At 36.2% G+C, this 25,585-nt stretch overlaps 3 protein-coding genes and 1 long non-coding RNA gene across 4 annotated transcripts; 3 read left to right on the forward strand and 1 right to left on the reverse strand.

Moving 5' to 3' along the window:
* Window positions 1–1,353: 1,353 nt before the first annotated feature.
* Window positions 1,354–3,876, forward strand: LOC111381555 (probable receptor-like protein kinase At1g11050). The gene has a single exon (XM_023005350.1). It carries the CDS (start codon window positions 1,780–1,782, stop codon window positions 3,685–3,687), a length of 1,908 nt encoding a protein of 635 aa, XP_022861118.1. The 5' UTR covers window positions 1,354–1,779; the 3' UTR covers window positions 3,688–3,876.
* Window positions 3,877–4,144: 268 nt separating this feature from the next.
* On the forward strand, window positions 4,145–5,954 carry LOC111381564. The gene is made up of 3 exons (XR_002700364.1): window positions 4,145–4,604; window positions 4,687–5,126; window positions 5,340–5,954. It is a non-coding gene; the product is annotated as an uncharacterized LOC111381564 (long non-coding RNA).
* A 132-nt stretch (window positions 5,955–6,086) lies between these two features.
* Window positions 6,087–12,674, reverse strand: LOC111381569 (putative transferase At1g60990, chloroplastic). The gene is made up of 12 exons (XM_023005364.1): window positions 12,455–12,674; window positions 11,998–12,099; window positions 11,445–11,478; window positions 10,228–10,301; window positions 10,069–10,134; window positions 9,904–9,968; window positions 9,630–9,717; window positions 9,457–9,522; window positions 7,397–7,562; window positions 7,017–7,100; window positions 6,811–6,938; window positions 6,087–6,522 (listed from the first exon to the last, which is right to left on the reverse strand). The coding sequence occupies exons 1-12, from the start codon at window positions 12,662–12,664 to the stop codon at window positions 6,352–6,354; spliced, it is 1,254 nt and encodes a 417-aa protein (XP_022861132.1). The 5' UTR covers window positions 12,665–12,674; the 3' UTR covers window positions 6,087–6,351.
* A 3,634-nt stretch (window positions 12,675–16,308) lies between these two features.
* LOC111376762 lies at window positions 16,309–17,844 on the forward strand. The gene is made up of 3 exons (XM_022999749.1): window positions 16,309–16,942; window positions 17,126–17,364; window positions 17,449–17,844. Exons 1-3 carry the CDS (start codon window positions 16,309–16,311, stop codon window positions 17,842–17,844), a joined length of 1,269 nt encoding a protein of 422 aa, XP_022855517.1.
* Window positions 17,845–25,585: the final 7,741 nt, after the last annotated feature.

Below are 25,585 nucleotides of genomic sequence, written 5' to 3' on the forward strand. Positions count from 1 at the left end.
TTTAATATTACTCGAGAGATATTATTTTTCATATATGCATTTAAACATAATATATTTAGTGATGGTCAAAAGAGAAGTAATTGAGGATTCAAAAGTCAAAGAGACAATTCCTAAGGGAAATGTAGTGAATGCTACGTTTGGGTTGAATTTTATATTTTTTATTTGCACGTAATGAAAATACTTTTGTTTGACTTAACTTATTTGATTAATATTGACAATTCTTTTGTTTTTTGGGTAATGAAGATATTATTTAGTGCAATAATTTGATTTGTTACTTGTACAATATTTTCGTTCATTTTGTTTTTCAAAGAAGATATAATGACGGGGGACATTATCATGAATGAACTACAAATAAATAAAATTACGACAGCAAACACTTGTAGTAAGAACATGTACTCAAATTCCCAATTATTATCATTGGTTCAACTCGCGTGTTATTGATTTAATCGAAACGTTGTTGTTGAGTTGAAAAATAAAATAAAATAAATTTTTAATACATTTAAAAGTTAAAGTGGATCATAGTTTGAAAAACAATTCTAATATCTATACTAGGATTTATAACGGACTCAACAAAAGCTCCTTCCCTCTCCGCATAATCGATCTTAGCTTTTCGCATTCACGACTCTAGAAATTTTTCCGGGGGCTCCCACGTTGGAGATTGGCGAGGTGGGTGCAGCATTAGTTTTTTGTCATTAATTTTGACATTGGTTGACCACGTCTCTTTCTCTTCCTTGCCGTCACCGTGTCCTTTGCACCATGAAATTGCTAGGAACCTATCAAACTTGGAAAATTTTACAAACTAATGACAAATTTAATTATGACAAGAAAATAAGTTAGTCAAGCCATCTCAATCATGATACTCAGCTAGTAAGGTGCGTTTGATTACAAGCATATAATTTGTATAGAAAGAAAACAAATTCTATACAATTTAATTACTTATAATTTATTTGCATGAAAATTGTCAAATAAATATGTTTAATTGATTCAACTTTCAATTTAAAAAATATTATACTTGTTTGTTTTATATTGGTTGGTAAACAAGAGGGAATGAATACAGGAGAATAAGAAAGAGAGAGTAAATTTTTTGGAAAATAAAATCATATTCTTCTTTAGAAAAATATTTTTTTTGATTTTGAGAAAATATGATCATGTGAAAAAAATCAATTAAACAATACAAAAGTAGAAATTTGGGTGAAAAACACATTTTCATGAAAAATATTAACAATTAAATGAACCCTTAAAGTTTTCTTGTTAATTTTCTAGAAGGAAAATGAAATTTGCTTTTACGAAAGTAAGATTAGTTAGTAAAATTGTAAATTTGAAACAATACTTGATTGGACGAGGTTTGATATTTCTTAGACGGGATTCAATTTTCTTGTACGAAACTTCTGAGAGTGAAGTTTGATTTTTCAATTCATGGAAACAATGCAACACCACTCATTTTTTATTTCCAAATAAATTGGTGGAGGCTATTCACAAACGCACAAAGCAGCTCAAGTCAGCGTTTTATGATCATGTCCTTTCACATTTTGAGATGAAGGGATTCATCTGATCAGTGTTTTTTGTTATGCCCACAAGATGTTTGTTGATTTTTCTGCTAGATTTATACCTCTTGTTTGTATCTGTATTTTCTTGCAAAATTTAGTCTTGTCTTCTCCAATAAGCACATCTCAGTGTCCTATGAACAAAGCAGCTCAAGTCAGCGTTTTATGATCACGTCCTTTCACATTTTGAGATGAAGGGATTCATCTGATCAGTGTTTTTTGTTATGCCCCCAAGATGTTTGTTGATTTTTCTGCTAGATTTATACCTCTTGTTTGTATCTGTATTTTCTTGCAAAATTTAGTCTCGTCTTCTCCAATAAGCACATCCCAGTGTCCTATGAATTTCAACTATGTTCTAACAATCCATTGGGACTCATCTGCCTGCAAAAACAATGGAGAAAACCCTGACTTTGATGGCTCTAGCAGTTGTTGCCAGACTCTTATCAGCCTTTATGGCATTGGATTTGCCCAACACCTCAAGCAGACGTCTCAATTCCGCCTTCCTGATCTCTCCACTTCCATTTCTTGCCTTTCTGATTTTCAAACTAGGCTCAATTCTCTGTCCCTCAATGAAAATCTCATTTCTATGTGTTTTGAACCTCATCGTTTCGTCAACACCACTAACATATGTGCCAATATTCAAACGAAGCAGGATTGGCTCGCGGCTTTAGGACCCTCTACTTCCCTAGACACTGGTTGCAGCGAAGACCTTTCTGACCTCACTGCCTGTGATGCATGTGTTCATGCTGGTTTTCAGGTTCAGGCACGATTGCTAGCAATCGATGGCAATAGTTCTCACTCGAAAGGTTGCTTTTACTACGCAATTCTATATGCTGCAGGAATAGTAAATAAGTTTGGTCCTGAAAGTATCGGTGCACTTACCTGCATTTTTGGACTGCCTTTGTCCTTGCAAGCAGTTTCAAGGGGTACGGTCGAATTGGCTCTGATATCTGGATCAGTTGGAGCAGCTTTTGCCATTTCGATCGTGTTATGCTCAATAGGTTGCTTCATCTGGTGGGAATCGTGGGATAGTAGGAAAAAAAGGCAGGAAGTTTCAGTAGGCTTTTCAAGTTTGGAGTCTGATGCAGATGATAATAAATTGCTGCACTGGGAGCCCCAGATCGGGTCAACCTGGTTCAAGAGTGATGATCTTGACAAAGCAACCAAAAATTTTTCTTCCAAGAATTTCATTGGGGAAGGTCAGTTTGGAGTTGTTTACAAAGGGAAATTACCCGATGGAACCATGATCGCGGTCAAGAAGATCATAGATTCAGATTTTCAAGTGGACACTGATTTTATCCGGGAAGTTGAGATCATTAGCACCTTGAAACACCGAAATCTAGTGCCCTTTCGAGGCTGTTGTGTCTCGAGAGGAAGTAACTACAACGAAGAGGAGGACAAGAGATACCTAGTCTACGATTATATGTCAAATGGAAATCTACACGACCACTTGTTCTTCTCTGAGAAAGGTAAATTCAAAAATGGAAAGAGGCCACTTACTTGGCCTCAGAGGAAGAGCATAATTTTGGATGTAGCAAATGCACTAGCTTATCTTCACTATGGAGTGAAGCCACCTGTATATCATAGGGATATTAAGCCCACAAACATACTGTTAGATTCGTACATGAGAGCACGAGTTGCAGACTTTGGACTGGCAAAACAAGGAAGTGAAGGCGATTCCCATTTCACTACAAGAATTGCAGGAACTCATGGTTATTTGGCTCCAGAATATGCTTTATACGGTCAATTGACAGAAAAGAGTGATGTTTACAGTTTTGGAATAGTTATTCTGGAAATAATGTGTGGAAGAAAGGCTCTTGATTTATCATCACTGGAAAATCCAAACACATTCTTGATCACGGATTGGGCTTGGTCGCTAATGAAAGCCGGTAGGGTGAAAGAAGTTTTTGATCCTTTCTTGTTGGAAGATGAGGGTTCTGTAAATAGATATCCGAAAGAAATAATGGAAAGGTTTCTTCTGGTTGGACTTTTGTGTGCTCATTTGATGGTGGCTTTAAGGCCTACGATACTGGATGCCCTGAAAATGCTTGAAGGTGATACTGAAGTTCCTGTGATTCCTGATAGGCCAATTTATACTCATGAAAGTGTGTTAATATCTGCGTTGACGCGGAAGAATCCTTAACCGAAGTCGGGGAAATGTGTTTTATTGATTTTTTTTTTTTGGCCTTCTGTACATATTTCTTGTGTTAGCATAGAGTTTATGCATAATGAACAAACTGCTGTCAGAATTAAACTTTCAGAAACCTTGTACACCATTTAAACTACTAGTTAATGTCAATTTAGAAAGTGGATTTTGTGCTTACTTTATCAACTGATTTGCCTGGAAAAATTTGTTAACAATTCTCGTGCATTTATCATTACTTATATATACTTTTCAAATCTGTTGGGTGGAACAAGACGACTCCTAACTTCAAAGATTGGATCCCTCATATGATGGATCGAATATCATAAAAGCTTTAGCTAACCTTCATTGGACACCAATTAATTTTTAAATGAGATAGTTGATATCTGATCATACAAGTGGTATTAGAGTTAGAGTCATGAATTTAAATACAAGAGCATCATGTTAAGGGAGGGATTATTATGGGGTATAACAAGGCCGCGCTTATGCCCGTGAACTGGATCACTCAAATAACGGTGATTGATTGCCATAAAATGTTATGTTTAGCGTGTCTTCAATGGATATTAATTTTTTTTCACATGAGATAGATTAAATCCAATCCTATAAAATCAACAAATATGACTAATAAATGCCCCCAACAGAACGCCTGGCTTCAATTCTTCTATTTGAAACACTCATTTGGACAGTCCCCATTTCTACACAATCTCTCCTCTCTGCAACATCTCTATCTCATGGGAGATCCTCCAAAATCACTAACACCAAATTTTTACAGCATTCTTGGAATTCCAAAGACAGCTTTCCTAGCAGCTATTTGCAGAGCCTACAAGTCCCTTGTTATGAAATGGCACCCTGATAGAAATCCTTTCAACAAAGCCGAAGCTGAAGCGAACATCTGATCCATTAACGAGGCCTATAGGGTACGTTAATTATTTCTTGCACGCAACATAAATATCAACCATTGCATTAGTATCTAATTTTTCGACACTGAATTCATTTCAGGCCCTCGGCCTTAAGAAAGGGGAAGAAGCAGATGCAGGAAGTCAGAACAAGACGAAGAAAAAATCTGATGATGATGAAGAATTGCACATTTCTAGCCCCACACTTCTTTCACGCACCACAAGCAGGATCAGCCCAATGCCAAGTCCAAAAGATTTGTCACACAGTACAAGCCAGGGAAGCACAACTACATCAACGGATTCCTATGCTTCAACCAAAATCTCCTACAGGGGCTAGCGACCTTTCAGCCCCGACTACCCAAAGGAGGCAAATTCTCTATCAAAAATAGCCAGCTGAAGAACTGCGATACCTATTATGTTTTCACAATCCACGGCCGAAGAAAAACGCAGACCATCGAGAAAAAGCTTGAGCACACCCTCGAGGAATTGTGCCATGGATGTGTAAAGAAAATGAAGATCACGAGAGGTCATCTCAAATACCGGGTACGTGGATTCTGCCTTTAGTTATACGTCCAACTCCAAATGAAATTTTTCTTCCTTTTTCTTGAATGATGACTTGGGCTTTTGCATGAAATCAGGTGACGAATCATGTTCTGTGTGTTTTCTAAAATCTATAGCTAGTTTTCTTTGCAATTTCTTTCTTTTGTTACAGTTTAATTGTAGAAGAGGAGATACTAATGATAAAAGTGAACCCAGGGTGGAAAAAGGGCACAAAGATCACCTTTGAAGGGAAGGAGACGAGAGGCCGGGAACCGTGCCAGCTGAAATAATCTTCCCCATTGATGAAAAAAGACATTCATTGTTTAAACGTGAAGGTGACGATCTGGAGCTAGGAGTTGAGGTCCCTTCGATTCAGGCCGTGACAGGTTGCACAATTTCTGTCCCTCTGTTAGGAGGAGGTGACATGACACTGTCACTAGATGATATAATATACGCTGGATATGAAAAGCTCGTACCTGGACAAGGCATGCCTAAAACCAAAGAAGATGGTAGAAGAGGAGACTTTTGCCTCAAATTTCTGGTTGAATTACCAACAGAATTGCCAATGCACAACGCATAGAAGTAGTTAGCATTTTACAAGAATGTTTTTGAGCACTGAATTCTCTTTTTCTTCAAGCCTTAACACAGAATTTTGATTGCAGTTGGTAGAATTATGTATGTGCATTATTACTTCAGCAGGTTTCTAATGTATAATGATCTGTACGCATGCATCCCAGAGATAATTAATAGAGAAATTTTAGAGTGATCTCTGTAATTTAAGCCTGCCAGAAATTTCTTTACAAGAAATTGGCCACAACTCAAGGAAACAAATGTTAGAATGCTGTTCAAACTGATGTTCTGCGTCTCAAACGCAAATAATTACTCATTTAAAAAACTAACTGCTAAAGTAAACAATTAGGAACTTGAAATGAATATTTTGTATGAAAAACGAACCAACACATAAACGGGTATAAAACAATCCATCACATTTTTTTATCAGTCTGTCTCAAATCAATCCCTTGTTTCCTTACAAACTATTTTTCACTTTTCACACAAATCACTATCTCAGTTTGATATTTCTGCACATTAAAAGTTAGATATACAATAAGGTTTGTCATACATTTACGGTGTGTCTCACCTAAAGAGAATTGAAATGCACAATTCTCAGCAGATCAGCTGCTCGAACGGCCATTGGGCAACTGAATCAGAAGTCTTTAGTCCGGGAACATTATGATGGTGGAAGTTGTTCTCTTAGAAAGGGAACTTCCACTAGCTTACCGACAACATTATCCCCAACGATCACCGTGTCTCCTCCTGAAGCCGCTTTCCTCTTGACATAGCCTAACCCAAAAGGCTCAGATGCTTTTCTACCAGCGGTGAAGCTTGTCAGTTTGCCAACCTGCACAATATTATATGGATTGGTCATCAGCCTTGAAAAGGTCAACAAAATTCAGATCACATTATAGCGAACAATAATAGGTGCCAATCTAGGATAGTCTTTTCCTTTTACTGAGTATGAACAATTAAGAAAGCAAAAATTCCATGCTTAAGTTATGATGGTCAGAATATGCAAAAGCCATAAAATAATTCATGTTCTTTTCTGTATTTAAGCTAGCTTTTATGGTCAATAAAACACTAAAACTACTTCTAATGATATCAACATTTTAAAAAAGAAGTAAAGGGAAACCTTTTTCCCATCAACTGTAATGAAGCTGCCTGGTTCTACTGGAGACATTAGGCGAATTCCCCACAATCTCTGCTTGATGCCGTCATAAGTTACGAGTCTAGAAATAGTCTCTTGTCCTTTGTAACATCCTGATAAAGAACTTAATTTCAAACAACCACTTCCACTCTAATTTTGTTATGAAATACCAGTCTAAGAAATCACAAAACCTTTATTTAAAGAAATAGCCCTCCAAAGACCAGCCTCCAGAACATTAAATTCATCTGTGAGTTCTTTGCCAGGAGCTGGTCTTCCTGAAGAAGTTAAGCAAGCAGGTTACAGATTTCTATACATGGAATCAAATGATAGCAAGCAAAACCTCACAATCAGAATAATAGTTAAATCATTATTTAAATTAGAATAAGAAGAATAAATAAAAAAAGTTAGAAAGTCAGGAGCCCAGGAAACATGATAAAGGATGCCAAATACTGGAAAAGGTTAACATCCACCAAGAACAGATGAGCAACATGTGAAGTCAAAATGGAACAAGAGCAATGGAGCAAAAGAGTAATAATGAAGATCCAAAACACTAACTCAAGAATTACACAACCTTGAAGAATCCTTAATGTCTCCCAAGCATTAGAGCCCATGGGGATTGCACCCTGACCTAGAAGAGCCTTCCAGATAGATTCAGCTACAGCTGGAGACATCAATAATGTAAAACCTTCTTGAGAAATAACATTTCCCACAGCCACAGTCAATGGCATTCCACTAACCTGCATTAGTAACAGGAATGAAAATTATGTATCCATAATATATATGGCTGGATAAATATAATGTGCATATAAATTTAATAAAAAATATAGCTAGTCATCCAGCATTCATCATCTAGACATAGTCTTCTCATTTAGGAGATTTGAACTGTATTTCCCAGTTATATTAGCTACTTTTGAAAAATGTGGTGATTGTGATAACAATAAAAATGATGTTGAAGTGGAGCTAAAATAAGCGCCAATCTTTGAACTGTAGAAGCTAAATCTTTTGCCATCAAGTGGCAAATGTAAAAATGTAGGTTTGTGAAATTTTGGAAAAGAGCAGGCTGCCATGTTGTAATATGCTAACTCGTGGCAAGGACAAAAACTTTAAATGAATATTCTGTGGGTCAAGATTGCATGCACTGTGACCACCAAGGTTCGATATATTAATACATAAGAATGCAGAAGCCACATAATATAGACCATTACATCATGGTTGATGAGCACAGGCCAACCTCATTGACCGATATTACTCTTTAGGGGCCTTTTTTATCCTTAATTTGTACCGAAAAGTTAGCATGCATCGTGTGTAAATTCACAATCTATAAGAAATAGTTAGAATCTCTTCAGTACTTAGTTCTGTGTGTACAAAAAGGTCAAAGTGATCAACAGCGCCATAAAAATGATAGTGTCATTTCAAGCAGCTAATCCCATCCTACTCTTTAAAGCAACTTTCCTAGCCCGTTACAGAATGCTGCATACCTACCACCTCCAAGAGGCTTCTACCAGAAACGGAGATATCTTTTTATCTGGGTCCTTGATTGTTCATCCATCCCCTCTACTAACCCAACTTCAAGCCACTCCAATCCCCAGATCAGGCACCAAGCACATAAACGGATCATTATAACTGTTCTGAGACAAAACAACACAGTGCTCCTTTTTGACAAGACCTTTACAGAGACGGCATACTGCAATCTTAATGACTGCAAAGGTGAACCTGAATTTCTTTATGGATTTTGCAGGTAATAATGCCATAAATCCTCTACAAATTTTGAATCATTGGGATTGAATGCACAACAAGTCAACCACATACGAAAAATAAATCTATTAAATAAATTATGTATGAGAATCAATTTAAAATAAGCAGAATTTTATAACTTTCCTTAAATTCATTTTGAACCAAATTTCATGGGATTCACAATGCACCTAACTGTTTTACTACGTGGCACTTTCGTCATGTTACCACGTGGGTGGTGAGATATTTGTTTGTTTTCCTTTGGGTGAATGTATCTGATGGCTTCCATTGTTTTGGGGATTGGGTCTAACTTATTCCAAGTGCCTCAGTTTGCCTATGAGAGTACATCCTGTTAGCTTCGTCGAGTTGATCCTTTTTCCTGCGAACCTCAGGGATTGGCTTTACCTGGGCGTAGTTTTAAGGATAAACGATATAAGAGCTTCGCCCTTGCGAAGTGACAAGAGCAACGCTTATTCTGCCTTTATTCCGTGGTGACGTGGCTTAGGTCGATTATGTGGTTTTCCACTTGTGCCTCTGTAGGATCATTCTATGCCATGTAGATTTAAGAAGTAACAACACTAAATTTTTCAGTACTTATCTTTTTAAGCAGAATGTGTAAATAACAACATCACAAAATGATAAAATATACAAAGGATTTCAGGTAAAGTTGGAGCAATCTAATAAATATTTTTGTCAATGTTGATGTTAATATAACGATAACCAATTCAAAATTTTTGTTTCTACAGAAAATGTGGGCACAACACCGATCCATAATGGAATGACTGCCAAAATTTACACCAGCACACACATCAAAAAAGATACGACATCTCATTAATTTCCGTCTTAGTGCAAGTTAAATGAACCTGTAAAGGTTTTGAGTGAATCAGTAAATTAGCTTACACTGTAATGTTTATGCAATGCATACGGTTGTCCGACAAGATCTCCAAGATTCAAATCCATTAGTATCTGTTTCCCAAAACACATCAGCAGAAACGAGAAAGCAGTGAGGACATTTAAGTGAATATAGAAAGTATGGATAGGTAAATCAATCACAAATTCATCAGAAAACATACTTCGCTGCTTTTAGGTCCCACTAATACAAACATGCTGGTCCGCTTAGTGATGTCTTGAATCTCTACCTTGTCTGCAAAAAATATGTAACTACGAAGGGAAATCAGTTTAGAACATGCATGCCTAAAATCAATTTAGGAAATGCTGCTTTTAGGTACACTAATACAAAATTCACACCTGTAAAACGAGTTGCACATCAAGAAAAAATTAAGATAAATGTGGACTGAGAAAAATTATGAATAATCAGTGTACAACTTTCTAGTTGTATGGACATACTTCCTAAGCATTTCAGTTATGCTTCCACAAGTCACAGGAGAGACCACCAGTGTAATTGCATTTTTCTGTAAATGTAACGTATTACTTAGAAAAAGACTTGTATATAAGATAATTACAGATACTGAAGATGCCAACTACTTTGTCACAAAATTGAAGATCAATTACCATAACCCATGCATGAGAAATGTCAATTGTTCGAGCCGTTGGTGTCACAAAAACAGTGTCACACCCCTACAAATTTCAACGATCAGCATCAAACTGAAATGAAAACTTGCCTCATGTTAAGACATAAAGGGAAACAATGGACAAACTCCTAAGAACTACCTGTCCTTCACAAAGACATTCAAAGTTTGCAGTACTTTGATTGTGAAGAAACTGAACTCGATCTTCTCCACTGACTATATCAGAATTAAACATACAAACAAAAAACAAATAAAGCGTCAAACTTCTTATCGATTAGGATACATCACTATATTTTATGTTAGTGAAATGAACTAGTCAGTGTATGGATTTTGAGTTTTTGAGAATACCGCAGCAATTTTTTTAATATTTTTATAGCAATACCAAAACATGGATTTTGTTGACATTGATAAGTGACACATAAAGCTTAAGAATCCAATAGCTTTTGTTGCATTATGTACAAAGAGGTCAAGGAAGGCAATCCCATGTCATATAACAGTTTGTCAATACAAAACATAAAACCAACCCAAGAAGTTTTATCAGTTATCACTAAGGTGACTCATGAAACATAGTTGTGATGTTAATGTTACAACAGAGTTCTGAGATGCAATCTGAACTGCGAAAACATTTTACTGAAGTTATCCACCTGAGCAGTTGAATCAAAGATATTTTTGTCTTAACTAAAATAAGGTTCTCTATCAAGCAAGGAATTCTCCAAATCTTTTGTGTAAACATCAGCATGACTTGTACTGAGGTCCAAGTCCGAGTCCTTGGCAATAATGCAATTATTCTAAATAAAAATAAGAAACAATGGAGATTTTCACATTTTGAAGGGTGAAACCATTGTGTTACCCATTAACCTTTTTTTAGTAACATGGAATAGAACTTCTTTCACTATGTGGAGAATATCTATTGTCTTTTATGTTCCATAACTGGGATAGAATGGAAAAGAGTACTGCATCCCTCATTATTCCTCAAAAAAAGGATAGATTAACCTATAACTAGGATGGAAGTTTTCAAAATGACCTTGGTGGTATTTACTTGTCAGAAATATGATTATGTTGTATATGGACGGAAAGCAGAATATTAAAGACCGTTCTCAGACATTTGTGCAGCATTCGTGCTAAAGTAGCTAAGCAAATGAGCTTTTAAAGCGTGGATAGTTATAATTAACAAAACTTTGGGTTATGTCTCATCGCTAAGAAAATGTGGTCTGATTTTTTGTTCCAAGCAAATATGACTGAAATTTTTATGAGCCGCTTAGTAGTTAGATTATTTATGCATTTACACAGTTTAGGCGATCACTGCATTTATGTTGATCTCATAAAGTAGTATAGAAAAAAAAAACTTAGTAAAGTTACCTCTAATCCGGCCATGATCAGAAAGATCCACAACCTAAAAGAGATACAAAAATAGTTCTTATGAGAAATTTATCATCCAGTTCAGAAGCAGCTAGTGAGACTAAACAAAAGCATATTATAACAGTGCTTTATCATGTTCCACTACACACACAAAAGCTACTGCAGATACTGATAGAAACTTGTCTCCAAAATTAACACAGATGTCCATATCAGAAGTCTTAAAATAAAGAGGTAATGGCATAAAAAGAAAGGTGAAACAAGAATAGATGAGCAGCCAAAAATGACAAAAATATACGTCATTAGATGCAAATAAATGATTTTAGCAATACATGATGTTCATGAATTCTTGGCCCTTACAGCCAAAACTACATGGGCTATAAATCTAATCTCCGAGATCAATAGAGAACTGAAAGGATAAAAAATGGAAAGCATAAAATTTGTCTTCCTCACGCAAACCAAAGCAGAGTAGGTACTCATGCAAATACTAAATCCAGAAGATGGATTCACTAAGTAGATCAGAAATGGAAGATTTCAAAGCAAAATAGATGCCCACCACAGCACCATTGTCAACCGCATCCAATGCCTCGTCGTCATTATCAAAAGTTTCATTTTTCGTGTGATCTGCCACCTTTGCCTCAGCAGCCGTTGTTGCATCCTGAAAAGGACCAGTAACGAACCCAAATAATTTGTCATTTTGTACTCCATACAAAATAGAAATAAGGCATGCTTGGCTAAAGTTTTACAAAAGTTACAAATCCCCTTTTAAACCATAACGATTGTTCACGAATACTATGGCATGAATACTCATTGTGTTCTTCATACTGCCAAAAAATTCCCTTTTTAGCTCAGCCAAAATGCTATCATAATCCTCTAGTTCCAGTGAGAAACATTAATATTAATAGCTGTATAGCAGAAGTAAACATTCTCAAAATTGAAATTATTGATAATTGATACGCAAAAAGACTTCAAAAAATCGTTTATAGAATAAGGGAAGTGTATGTGGGTCTTACGAGGGGGTCATAGTCAATAGGAGGAGGACAGAGGTCTAAAGGAAATCCACGAGGAAGATAGAGTTTCTTCTTCCTGATATTCTCATTAGGACAGAGAACTGCCCCGTTTTGAAGCATCGAAAACGGCGTCGGACTGAGGAAACGCCATGGAATTGCTGCTCTGTAAGTACAGGAAGCAGTAGATGGGAGGAAGACAGTTGCGGAAGCCATCTGTCCGTTCGATGCCGTTACTGGATTTGGGCTTTATATATATACTTTTTTTAAATAGCCCAATAGAGACTAAATGACTCTACTTAATGGGCCCACTTGTAACCCATACTCTTTGAATGGATTGGGCCTTACCCAACTTCGAGCCCAATTCAAATAGTAAAAGAAAGAGAAAATTAGACAAAAAACACGTCTTTTATTTTTGAATAATGTTATTTGCCGACGCTTATTATTATAATCGCCCTACGTAGTATATATGTTACGGTTAGTGATTGTTGTATAAGGTAATAAAAAAACTACAACATTAATGTATCAAATCACTAACCACCACATGTATATCACGTAGGGCGACTACGGTAATAAGCGATTTCTAATAACATTACTCTTTAGTTTTCCTTCCCATAAATCAGGTTACACATACAAATTTTTCAAAAATAAGATATTTATTATAAAAATAAATAATATAAATTTATTGTTAATACTTTAGTTTATATTTTCTGGAATCTCAACAATCGAAGTATAGTTATTTGAAATTCAATTTTTAAAATTCAATTTTTATTAATCTAGAATGTACTCCCATTTTTCTTTTCCAAGTGACAGAAATTATATTTCTTTTACAATAATCTTTCTAATTTAGTTTGCATTTATATTCACGTCAGAATTTCAAATCTCAGTCATTGAAAAAAATAGAGGTCATATTTCACATGCCTCTCTAGTCATATAACATTGGTCGCATTTGAACGGTTGCCGATGACGAGACATACGCCAAAGTCGATCCATTTTTTTTTATGTAAATGCCTTAATTTTAGACGGCAAATGAAACGAGAAAGTCTAATATCTCACATAACGCAGGGATATCGACAATGGAGGCCACACATATAACTTACACAAATATGGATATGGGTAATGTTTTACAGATCACAAATAACATTGGAGATTATATAATGAATGTCACAAAGTCTAGCATGTCATTTCACTAATTAGATGGACAATTGTATTAATAGTCGCAAAACATGCCAGATTATTATCCATATTTCTTTTACACTGGTCTCAACAAAAGATCAATCCAATCACAATCCCATTTGGTTCATGTATGCAGATGGTTGCATAGATGAATATGGAGAGAGAGAGTACTTTGTTGACATTTAGGATGAAATATGGTGAGAGGAAAAATGTATCTATATATCACGTTTTGCCTTTGTATATCCATCAATTTCAGCCACATTCCTTGTCTCATACAATTTCATTATTATATGTTGATTTTTAAATTTGTGAATTATGACACGATTTATGTAAATTTTCTCAAAATTTGATATATGCGAAAACGTAAACTTAAATAATGGTAGGTACAGATTTTCCCCTTTATTTATTCTTTAATCATGGGCTGAATCATATGAATTTAGCTCTCGTTTGGATCCCATTAAATTAAATTTCATTTTTTTTTCTATTTTCAATCACACAATCTTCCATAAAATAATATTACATATAAATCGAAAAAAAAATTCTTCTTTTTCAATCATTCATTTTCCAAAAAAATACTATTACACCCATTTTAATTTGAAAAAATAAGGGCCAAACAAGGGCCACTATTTAACACCGTCTCCCTTCAAGTTTGTTTCGCCCCAATAAATAATAAAAAAAGGGAGAGAGAGAGAGAGGGGAAGGAGTGAAGTATGGGGAAAGCTCCTTGAACAACCCGTCGCAGGCACACCCAATAAGGGGGCGTCACGCAACCCCCTGAACGTTCAGGGAATTATTCAGCAAGCAGCGCTCACGAAGTATATAGAGATAAATGTAATAAAGAGAGAAAAAATTTAATTCCAACCCAAAAACCAAGAAGGATTACTAGGGAAAATGAAGCACTTGTACTACAAAATATGTCCCCTATGTACTACCTTGTTACACTTTGTACGAGCAATAAAAAGCAATAAACAAATCCAAAAGGAGATAATTCATGTATTTGCTGTGTACTATATTGGATCATCACTTCACCTATTTATCGAGGAAGTTTATTAATTACACACATATCAAATTCCTTATTAAGCCTTGGTCGGGCTAAAAATAAAATTTTAGTAGATTTAAATAAAGGGAACAATACATAACCCAGGATTTTAACGTACACCATTTCATTTTTAAGAATTAAAGTTTAAATATACACAAATCAGGTCATAAATTATACTATATATATATCGTATGATTACAAACGGCTCCTTAAAATAAGTAATCTATTACAATTTCTGTAGAAATTTCGGTCACAAATCAATGCTACATCCTAAAAAAAGAAGCTCGAGCAATCGTAGGAAGAAAATCATTTCACATTATCGGAATCGACCTCGATACCAATCGGAATTAATTGATCCGTAATCAAGCAACCATCGTTCTTCACGGGGGTTTGTCGAATCTGGATTACAATCAGGTATGTGATTCCAATTTTGAAATCCTATGACAGCGTCTGTATTCATCTTGTGGGTTCGAATTCAACCAATTCATGTTAGGGCATTACGATTTACAGACAGTTGCCTATGTGACTCAGCTGCATTATGATTGTGGACGTGAAATCATAACGTTATGGATAGTTACTTATGTGACCAATCTCAATATGTAGCATGAATTTCAATGTGTGACCGTCATAGGTGATTGGAATTGACTGCATGTGGTAGTGTTCTACGTATGATACAGAATTTTTTGTATGTACCCTTGAGTTGTATATGAAATCATACTTTCTGTCAGTGCCAAGAACTATATAAATATGACCATAGCAGATACCTTAAACTGATATATGACTGATTTTCTCATCTAAATCCGACAGTTTTCCTTTTGAATTTTGCAGAAATGGGATATGTGCACGTTTGCTTGTTATACGAGTCACAGTCAGCACTAGTGATGGTTGATCATAATTGTTGTTATATAAAGCTTGTGAAAACAACAGTGACAGAGTTCAATCTAGATCCTACTAAGGTAGCTGTCACAATGACTTACACACTGAATGTTGATCTGCCTCCAGTAAGAATAAGTAGTGATAGTAATGTTCGAACATACGTGACTCTAAAAATTGTAGAGCGTGAACCGTCAAAATACCCCATAAACATTGAGGTGACATCTACAGAAATATGACATGAATCGCTCAGTTCTATATTGGACAATCCAACTGCACTTTATGTGCAATCTAGTGCAGGGATGTATCCGTTGCAGAATATAACAACTGACATATGTGATGCAGTTGTAGAAACATCCCAACGCATGGATGAAAATTTGATCACAATTGTTTTCATTCCTGATGCTATGAATATAGAAGAAAGCAGAGTGTTTTGCAATAAGGATATTTTGAAATTGAGCATGTCTTTCTTTATCATATAAAATATGTTTGAATACGTGGTAGTTCGATCAGATAAAAATGAGTATCTAGTCAAGTGCTCACATGATGATTGTAGCTAGATATGTAGGTCTTCAAGGTTGGGAAAAATAGAGATTTTCAAGATTTGATAACCGATGGTCACACACGTGCTTCAAACATAGTTTTAGGAGCTCACAGGCAAGTCTCAACATTTGTGGTGTCCTCATGCATCAAGTATAAGTATACATCATCGCGTACTGTATACACTACGAACGATATATGTAACGACATGTTGCATACATATGGGGTGACAATGAATTATGTTAAAACTTGGAGGTCGAGGGAAAGAACTTTGAAACTAATCAGGGAGGATCCAACAGAGTCATTTCAGCAGCTACCAAGCTACTTTTATATGCTTGAACAAACAAATTCTGGAACGGTGACAAAGTTGGAAGTCGATGGTCACAATAGATTCAAGTATTGTTTCATGGCACTTGGTGCATCGATTGAAGGATGGGTCCACTGTAGGCCTGTAATAGTTGTGGATGGCACGTACCAGAATGGGCACTACGGAGGCACTCTATTTACATCTTGCACACAGGATGCTAATAACAGTATCTTTGTGCTTGCATTCAGTGTTGGGGATAACGAAAATGATGCATCTTGGACATGGTTTTTAGAAAACCTTAAGGGTGCTTATGGTAATAGGGAAGGACATTGTCTTGTATTAGATAGGCATAACAGTATAAAGACTGCAGTCGAACAGGTGTATCCGGGTACAAGCCATGGAATTTATACGTATCATTTTCTACAAAACTTGAAATCACACTTTGGTAAATCAGGTCACAATATAACGCCACCATTCAATCTGGCTGTTCATACATACACTTTGTCAGATTTCGAGTACAATAAGCAACAGTTGGACACAATCAACAAGAAGATTAGAGGTTACTTTGTATAATTTTACTTTCGTACATGTACATACTGTCCGTGAAAGGTGTACGCCTTCCAACCTAATAATGTTTTGGCTTCACAGGATGAAATTGGACTAGAAAGGTGGTCACGGCTCCACATGCTTGCAAATAGGTACTCTATGATGACCTCTAATATAGTGGAATCCGTCAATACAGTCACAAAAGTAGTGAAGAACTATCCTATTATAGCGTTGTTGGATTCATTGCAACAAACAATACAATCTTGGTTTTTTAAGAACAAAGACACGACATATGACACATTCACAAAGTTGTCCACTAAGTACGAGAAAATGATGAGAGAAATGAGCACATCTTTGAGGAACACAAGGATGACGATCATATTTGTTACATTACATCATATACATATATATGTGACTTGGTGGAATATCCAGTATGTAAGATATGTGACTTGACATTATCCTTTTCTTTGTTCGCAGGTATCTCCAGCAAACTAAACAATATTTTTGGTTGCTGATGAGGGATCATCATTTGTCGTTGATATAGAGAAACGAACTTGCACATGTCGGATGCTTCAAGTTGATCAGATGCCATGTCCACATGCATTGGTTGTAATAGCAACAACTAAACGGGATCCATACGATTATTGTTCGTACTTCTACACCCGTGAAGCGTACATAAATGCATACCAAAACATAGTATACCCAGTGAGGAATCCAAATGAGTGGATTGTGGCCCCGAAAGTTGAAGACGTAATTGTCCTAGCACCTAATCAGAAAAGGAGCTCAGGTAGACCTACTGAAAAGAGGAGAAGATCGTGCATTAAGGGGAAACAAACGGTGAAATGTGGATGTTGTGAAGGTAGTGGTCACAATCACAGGACATGCAACAACCTGCTTCCATTAGCGAAAAAATAATTCAAAATCATGTGAAATGTTAACGGTATCGACATTTTAGCGTTCATTACTTTGGTTCGTTAGGCCCTTACATGCACACAATTTAGGCTTACATTTTAATTGATCTGTGAGAAACAAAATATGCAATGAACTTTTCACATTAACATTCGTATATTTTTTCTTCTCTCCACGAGATGTGTGCATCTGTCACTTGTAACAGCAGTTATGCAGACATATGTCTTGTGACCTGTAACAGCAGCTGTGCAAATATATTAAATTTCGGGACCTGTGACATACAGTCATGTGACTTGTGATATGTGCATAGTCATGTGACCCAACTTGTCAACAACAACCTGTGACCAAGGAATACAGATCGAAGAATGTGACTGCAACTTAATTACCTATGCACATGTGCACATAGTGATATGATTCTGGGACATGTACACATAGTCACTTGGCATGTGATGTGTGACCTTTGCAAATAATACTGTTACCCATTTCAACTATGACTTGTGTACTTGATATAGTGACCTGATATATGTGACCATCCTCAAAAAATCTTTGACCTGTGAACATACCGTAACATGTGATATGTGACCCATTTCACAAACATATGTGACCTGTGTACAAAAACATATGAAACTCTGGTCTGTGACCTATATCACATACATATGTGACCTGTGTACAAATACATGATAACTTGAGGTTTGTGACCTATGACACAGACATCTGTGACCTGTTTCAAAAACATTTTTGACCTGTTTCACAAACAACTGTGACCCGTGATGACCCATTTCAAAATAACTATGACTTGTGTACTTGATTTTGTAACCTGATATACGTGGCCAGTCTAAAAAAATCTTTGACCTGTGTACATAATACTGTAACATGTGATATGTGACCCATTTTATAAACATATGTGACCTGTGTACAAAAATATATGGAACTCTGGTCTGTTACCTATGTCACATACATATGTGACCTGTGTACAAAAATATGATAACCTGAGGTTTGTGACCTATGACACAGACATCTTTGACCTGTTTCAAAAACATTTATGACCTGTTTCATAAACTTCTGTGACCCGTGATGACCCATTTAAAATAACTGTGATTTATGTACTTGATTTTGTAACTCGATATACGTGACCAATCTCAAAAAATCTTTGACCTGTGTACATAATACTGTAACATATGATATGTGATCCATTTCACAAACATATGTGACCTGTGTACAAAAACATTTGGAACTCTGGTCTGTGACCTATGTCACATACATATGTGACCTGTGTACAAAAACATGATAACCTGAGGTTTGTGACATATGACACAGACATTTATGACCTGTTTCAAAAACATTTGTGACCTGTTTCACAAACTTCTGTAACCTGCGATGACCCATTTCAAAATAACTGTGACTTGTGTACTTGATATAGTGACCTGATATACGTAACCATCCTCAAAAAATCTTTGACATGTGAACATAATACTGTAACATGTGATATGTAACCCATTTCACAAACATATGTGACCTGTGTACAAAAACATATAGAACTCTGGTTTGTGACCTATGTCACATACATATGTGACATGTGTACAAAAACATGATAATTTGAGGTTTGTGACCTATGACACAGACATCTGTGACCTGTTTCAAAAATATCTATGACCTGTTTCACAAACTTCTGTAACTTGTGATGACTCATTTCAAAATAACTGTGACTTGTGCACTTGATATAGTGACCTGATATATGTGACCGATCTCAAAAAAGTTTTGACCTGTGTACATAATATTGTAACATGTGATATGTGACCCATTTCACAAACATATGTGACCTGTGTACAAAAATATATGGAACTCTGGTATGTGACTTATGTCACATACATATGTAACATGTGTACAAAAACATGATAACTTGAGGTTTGGGACTTATGACACAGATATCTGTGACCTGTTTCACAAATATCTGTGACCTGTGATGACCCATTTCAAAATAACTGTGACTTGTGTACTTGATTTTGTAACCTGATATACGTGACCAATCTCAAAAAAAATCTTTGACCTGTGTACAAAATATTGTAACATGTGATATGTGACCCATTTCACAAACATATGTGACCTGTGTACAAAAATATATTGAACTCTGGTCTGTGACCTATGTCACATACATATGTGACCTGTGTACAAAAATATGATAACCTGAGGTTTGTGACCTATGACACAGACATCTGTGACCTGTTTCAAAAACATCTATAACCTATTTCACAAACTTCTGTGACCTGTGATGACCCATTTCAAAATAACTGTGACTTGTGTACTTGATTTTGTAACCCGATATACGTGACCAATCTCAAAAAATCTTTCACCTGTGTACAAAATAATATAACATGTGATATGTGACCCATTTCACAAACATATGTGATATGTGTACAAAAACATATGGAACTCTGGTCTGTGACCTATGTCACATACGTATGTGACCTATGTACAAAAACATGATAACCTGAGGTTTGTGACCTATGACACAAACATCTGTGACCTGTTTCAAAAATATTTGTGACCTATTTCACAAATTTCTGTGACCTGTGATGACCCATTTTAAAATAACTGTGACTTGTGTACTTGATTTTGTAACCTGATATACTTGACCAATCTCAAAAAATCTTTGACTTGTGTACATAATACTGTAACATGTGATATGTGACCCATTTCACAAACATATGTAACCTATGTACAAAAACATATGGAACTCTGGTCTGTGACCCATGTCACATATATATGTGACCTGCATTAAAAACATATGTGACATGTTTCACAAACAACTGTGACCTGTGATCTGTGGCCCATTTCAAATACGTCTGTGACCTGTGAGCATAACATAGTGTCATTTATTCTGTGACCCAATCCACGAAAATTTGTGACCTGTTCAAACATTCTTGTGACTTGCGATCTGTGTCTACAACACTGTGTCCAATGTACATGAACATATAACAAATCAACACTTTTACCAAAAGCATTCACCACACCGACAACAAGACATAAGCCAAACGATCATACGGGAACTGTCATATATACAATTCTCATAACCATAGGCAAGTTATTTTGTTTTCATTAACACACTTAAAACAATAAGCCATTTCAAGTTATATGAACAAAATAAACTCCATCCATTGTAGAAACATAAACCACCAAAAAGTATTATAGTCACTACACAAACTTTCTACAGTCACTATATGACAATGTTCTCTCCCTTCGACTGAACCAACTGAATTGGCTTCTTGATATCCTTGTGCTTAAACAATCGGGTGACAAAGTCCAACCTAGCTCGGCTTGCATAAAAAATTCATCGGCATGGACTTAATGTCATCACGTAGCATGTACTATGCGTACTTAATGACGAAGATGCCACAATCATGACTGAATAACAAATTCAAGAGGTAACATATGAGAGATGACAATATGAGTGAAAATTTGGAGATAAAAAACAATTCATAAAAAGGAAAAATAAGTCACAAAATTGTACCCATTTTGTTGATACGGAGTGTCATATACGAGCAATACCCTTAAAACAATTGGATCTTTGCCCGAATCAGCAGAGGTTCTTTTCCATATGCCCAAAGCAAACAATAATTGCGGGATAACTCTGACAAAGGGGTCAACCCCGACCAAAACCATTTTCTCACGGTAAGTCTTGTAGCTTGAGTTGTATAAGTACATCTTATGATTTTTTATGTCAAGTTTACAGAGCATCCAATGTGCACGATTGATGGGCAAAATTGGTAAAAACACATAATCAACTTCAGACCAAGGGCGATTGAATTCTAAATTTCTACCAGTAGCAACGTCAACAATATCTTTATCCGTCAATATCACATCTAGATCTTTCTGAAACTGGGGAAATATGTTTTTTATATTAGCCTGGAACAGACTATCAGTTGTGGTAGCACATAATCTTGCATCTTGACTTCTCAGGACAAACTGTCGCAGATAGTGAAAACAGACGTCCATATGCTGTAAAATGTGACAGAAAGTTTATTAAGGCACGGAAAGAGTGACTTATGAATGCTGTAAAGTGTGGCACACGTTTAATGTGCCTCACACAGAAGACTGGTGACCTGTGAATATTGAAACCTCCGATCTGTGACCCATTTCAAAACAACTGTGACCTGTGTATATAATATTGTGACCTGTGTGCATAATATTGTGACCTGTGATACATTTCATGAACTTCAGTGACATGTGCACACTAATGTGATCTGTGACCCAATTTCAGGAATCTGTGACCTCTGCATGTGTGATCCGTGATCCCATTTCACTGAACTGTAACCTGTGAGTGTGTGACCGGTGTACATAATATTGTGACTTGTGATATGTGACCAATTTCAAGGATTATACCATGCTACTCATTGAAGATTCCGAATCTATAAGTTGATACCACCAGGTTTTTAACCCCACAGGAATTGAATCGAGTACAAAAAGTGGACGAATGATATCATCAACATCATTAAACTTCTTTCTGAAACGGAAAAATAACAGCTAAATATAAATTAAAAACCCAAATTACCCCCAACTTCATAAATAAGAGCACACGACATCATATGTACGTACTTGTTTTTTGGTTTATAACCTTTGTTAAACCAATTTTGAAATGCAACAACATTAGTCTCATCCGCATGCTTGTCATACTTGTAAAAAACAATAGCATCATCAGAATGCTTAATTTGTTTTCCAGCATCGGTAACATACGAGGACTGTAGTATCCGTGTGGGTTTGGGGGCTCTCTTAATTGGCCGACCTGATGTTGGTACGGAAAGAGGAGACCCTTGCATGCATGTCGGAAAATAATGAATGTATTGTTTGAATAAATATATTTGTGCAGACAATATATCATGTGATCGCATAGTTGTGACAGGTACATAAATATTTGTGACATATATCGTATACATAAACATCTAATAATATCACGTGTAAGGATGAATGGTGATCTGCATGCATTGCCACATTTTCAAGTCAATATATAAGGTGTTTGTGACCCATAAATGTATGCAACGGAATAAGAAGTACTTGGTCCTCATTTATGGTCTTTGTCGCTACATTGGCCTGCTCCTCAATTTCACAGTACTTCACCACACCAGCTATAATAGCATCAACCTCATTAAAAATGATTGGTGTTGAAGCAACACCCAAGTTGAAAGACGGGGTCGGAGGAAAGGACGAATATTCAATTTCGTCAGCTGGGTCCATCTTACCCTTGTCTTTCCTATCAATATTTTGTTGAATGTCTGTGACCTGTTGTAACACTATTAATAGACAACTTAAGGTAATCACTACAAAAAAGAATTTCAATTATAGAATTACGTACCTTCTCCTGCTGTGGTGCATCTCCAACGCTGTGAACTTCACTCTTCTTAGTTGCTTTTGCTACAATTGCATCCATCATACTCGTTATTAAAGCAGTAACGAAATCGGACAAGAATGTCATGCTCAACCATATTTTCGTCATGTCCAATCGAATTTCACCTTGGACACGGATAAGTTGATCAATCTGACCATTCCTATCTCGTTTTAAGTCTAATAGTTGTGACTTTAGATTCTTGAGCTGCACTGTTAACTCTTGATTAGTACACTGGAGTTCAATCATAGGTCCACGTAACTCCTCTCTCAACTTGTCAAACACCTGTAAGTAAATAATTGCAAAATGGTTATGTCATATGGTTGTGACTTGTGACCAGTTCAAATATATAAGACATATGTTTGTGATTTATGAAACAATAATATGAGATAAAAATATATTTCTCAGTAAACTGTGACCAGACACTAGTCCATGACCTTATTTGGCAAATCTGTGACCTATACACACAGGTCTACTGCTCGTTGAAATATGCGTGATCTGACAATTTAACACATTATTATGTGGCCTGGGATTGTGACATAATAGTCGAAATTGTGACTTCATAAATAAAAAGACTAGATAACGTACAACTGGTTGTGGTTCATCATCTACATGGGTAGCCTGTTGCTGGGGTGAAGTATGGATGTCATGCCCCTCTGGCTCCATAGGATAATATTCCTGCGTTGCATGCTCATCAGTGGGTGGGTGAAAATGGGAAGGTGTCTTTTTCCTTTTCGGTGGTGTATCAACAAAATCGTCGTCGTCATCATCTTCAACATCACTTGAATGCCCTTTACATCCATCTGTAATATTTAACAACCGTGGTCTGTTTGGAGATTGGACAGGGGCACTCGTGCCTGCATCCCCCGTATCTCCAAATTGCATGTCCTCTCGTACATGTGGTTGCAAAGGTTTCTTGTACAAAATGTCTTTCATCTATGGAGTTACAATTTCATCATCAGACGGAACAACGTAACAAACTTCAATCTGCAATAGTGATATAATTAACAGTCATATCAGTTATCTACGAACATATTGATTATCAAAGTTTTGTGACGTAAGCATGTTCAGTGTCATTATCGTGCGATGGAAACTTGATGACATCACATGATGAAAGTAGCATATATTTCATGTGTGTGATCTGTGAAACATGCAATGACCAAATCATGTGTAGCTAACGTGTACATAACTGTGACATTTACACCATATATTATCTGTTGTGACCTTTAATATGTAATTGCAACAACAATGAACAACAACTAAGAACCAAAAGTTTCACACTTACGTCAGGCTTGGAGAAGACCTCTTCATCCAATTTAACTGCAGACGGCTATCTGTTCGATGCCCAGTTCACAATGCGGGGGTGCCTATCCCCCACCCTATTGGTCACTGGTCCAGTAAGACTTGGAATTAATTCGTAAATCCAGACTTGAAATGCAATCAAAAACCCTTTCAGCTTGTAGTGGGGATTCCTATGACCCAAACCCTCTTTTAGAGATTTTATAGACATCTCAAACAATTCCTTACCCCAGGGAAACCGTCCTATCGCAGCAAAGTTTCTACTAAGGCAAATATGTAGTTTTCAACCACCTTCTTATACAATGTGGAGAACAAGAAAGACGTTATCAAGTATAAAATCCCGATACTTACAACATCATGATCGTCTGCATCTAACAAGTTCAAGAATACATCACACACATCTTCATTTGTGACTAGTTTCAAATTCCCGAAATACGTTCCCTTAATCCTGGAAGGAATATGCTCGAGATTTTTCCTGACATCCTTACCATTACATCTCATACCCGTGACTACACAGAACTCAAACAACGAAAATCGAACATATTTGTTTGCAACCTTGAACTACATTTCATTGGGATTCGGTTGCTTCACCTCTCTGAACAAAAAGTAGTGTATCAGTTGAGGCCGCACCACAATTTCCTGGCAATCCATGTAAAAGGAAAAATAAGTGTCTGCCAGAATAACCTTTTGTTCATCTGTGAACTTTGATTTGAAGTTGGTCAACACATTATTGGTCACATTGGTTGTAATTCTACCAGGAAACCATACGTCTTGGGGGATTATGTAATTCCATTCCTGCAAGACATTACAAAAATTGGAAACAGATGTCAAAAACCTTTATCATGCGCACATGCAAATCCAGGCATAAAAACATATAATCACATAGGTCACAACCATTTCTCACAACACACTGATGGAGTCACAAGTGTATTTGAAAAATTGTAACACGTGTTACCAGTATGATTTCAAAAATCACTCAAAACATTTACAACAACCATATCAAATAACATGGGCCAATTTCCATAGTCACAAATCTACATGTCACAAAAATTGGTCATAAACCCACAGGTC

The sequence above is a fragment of the Olea europaea genome, chromosome 3 (assembly GCF_002742605.1).
Source record: "Olea europaea var. sylvestris chromosome 3, O_europaea_v1, whole genome shotgun sequence".
In the NCBI taxonomy this organism is placed as follows: Eukaryota; Viridiplantae; Streptophyta; class Magnoliopsida; order Lamiales; family Oleaceae; genus Olea; species Olea europaea.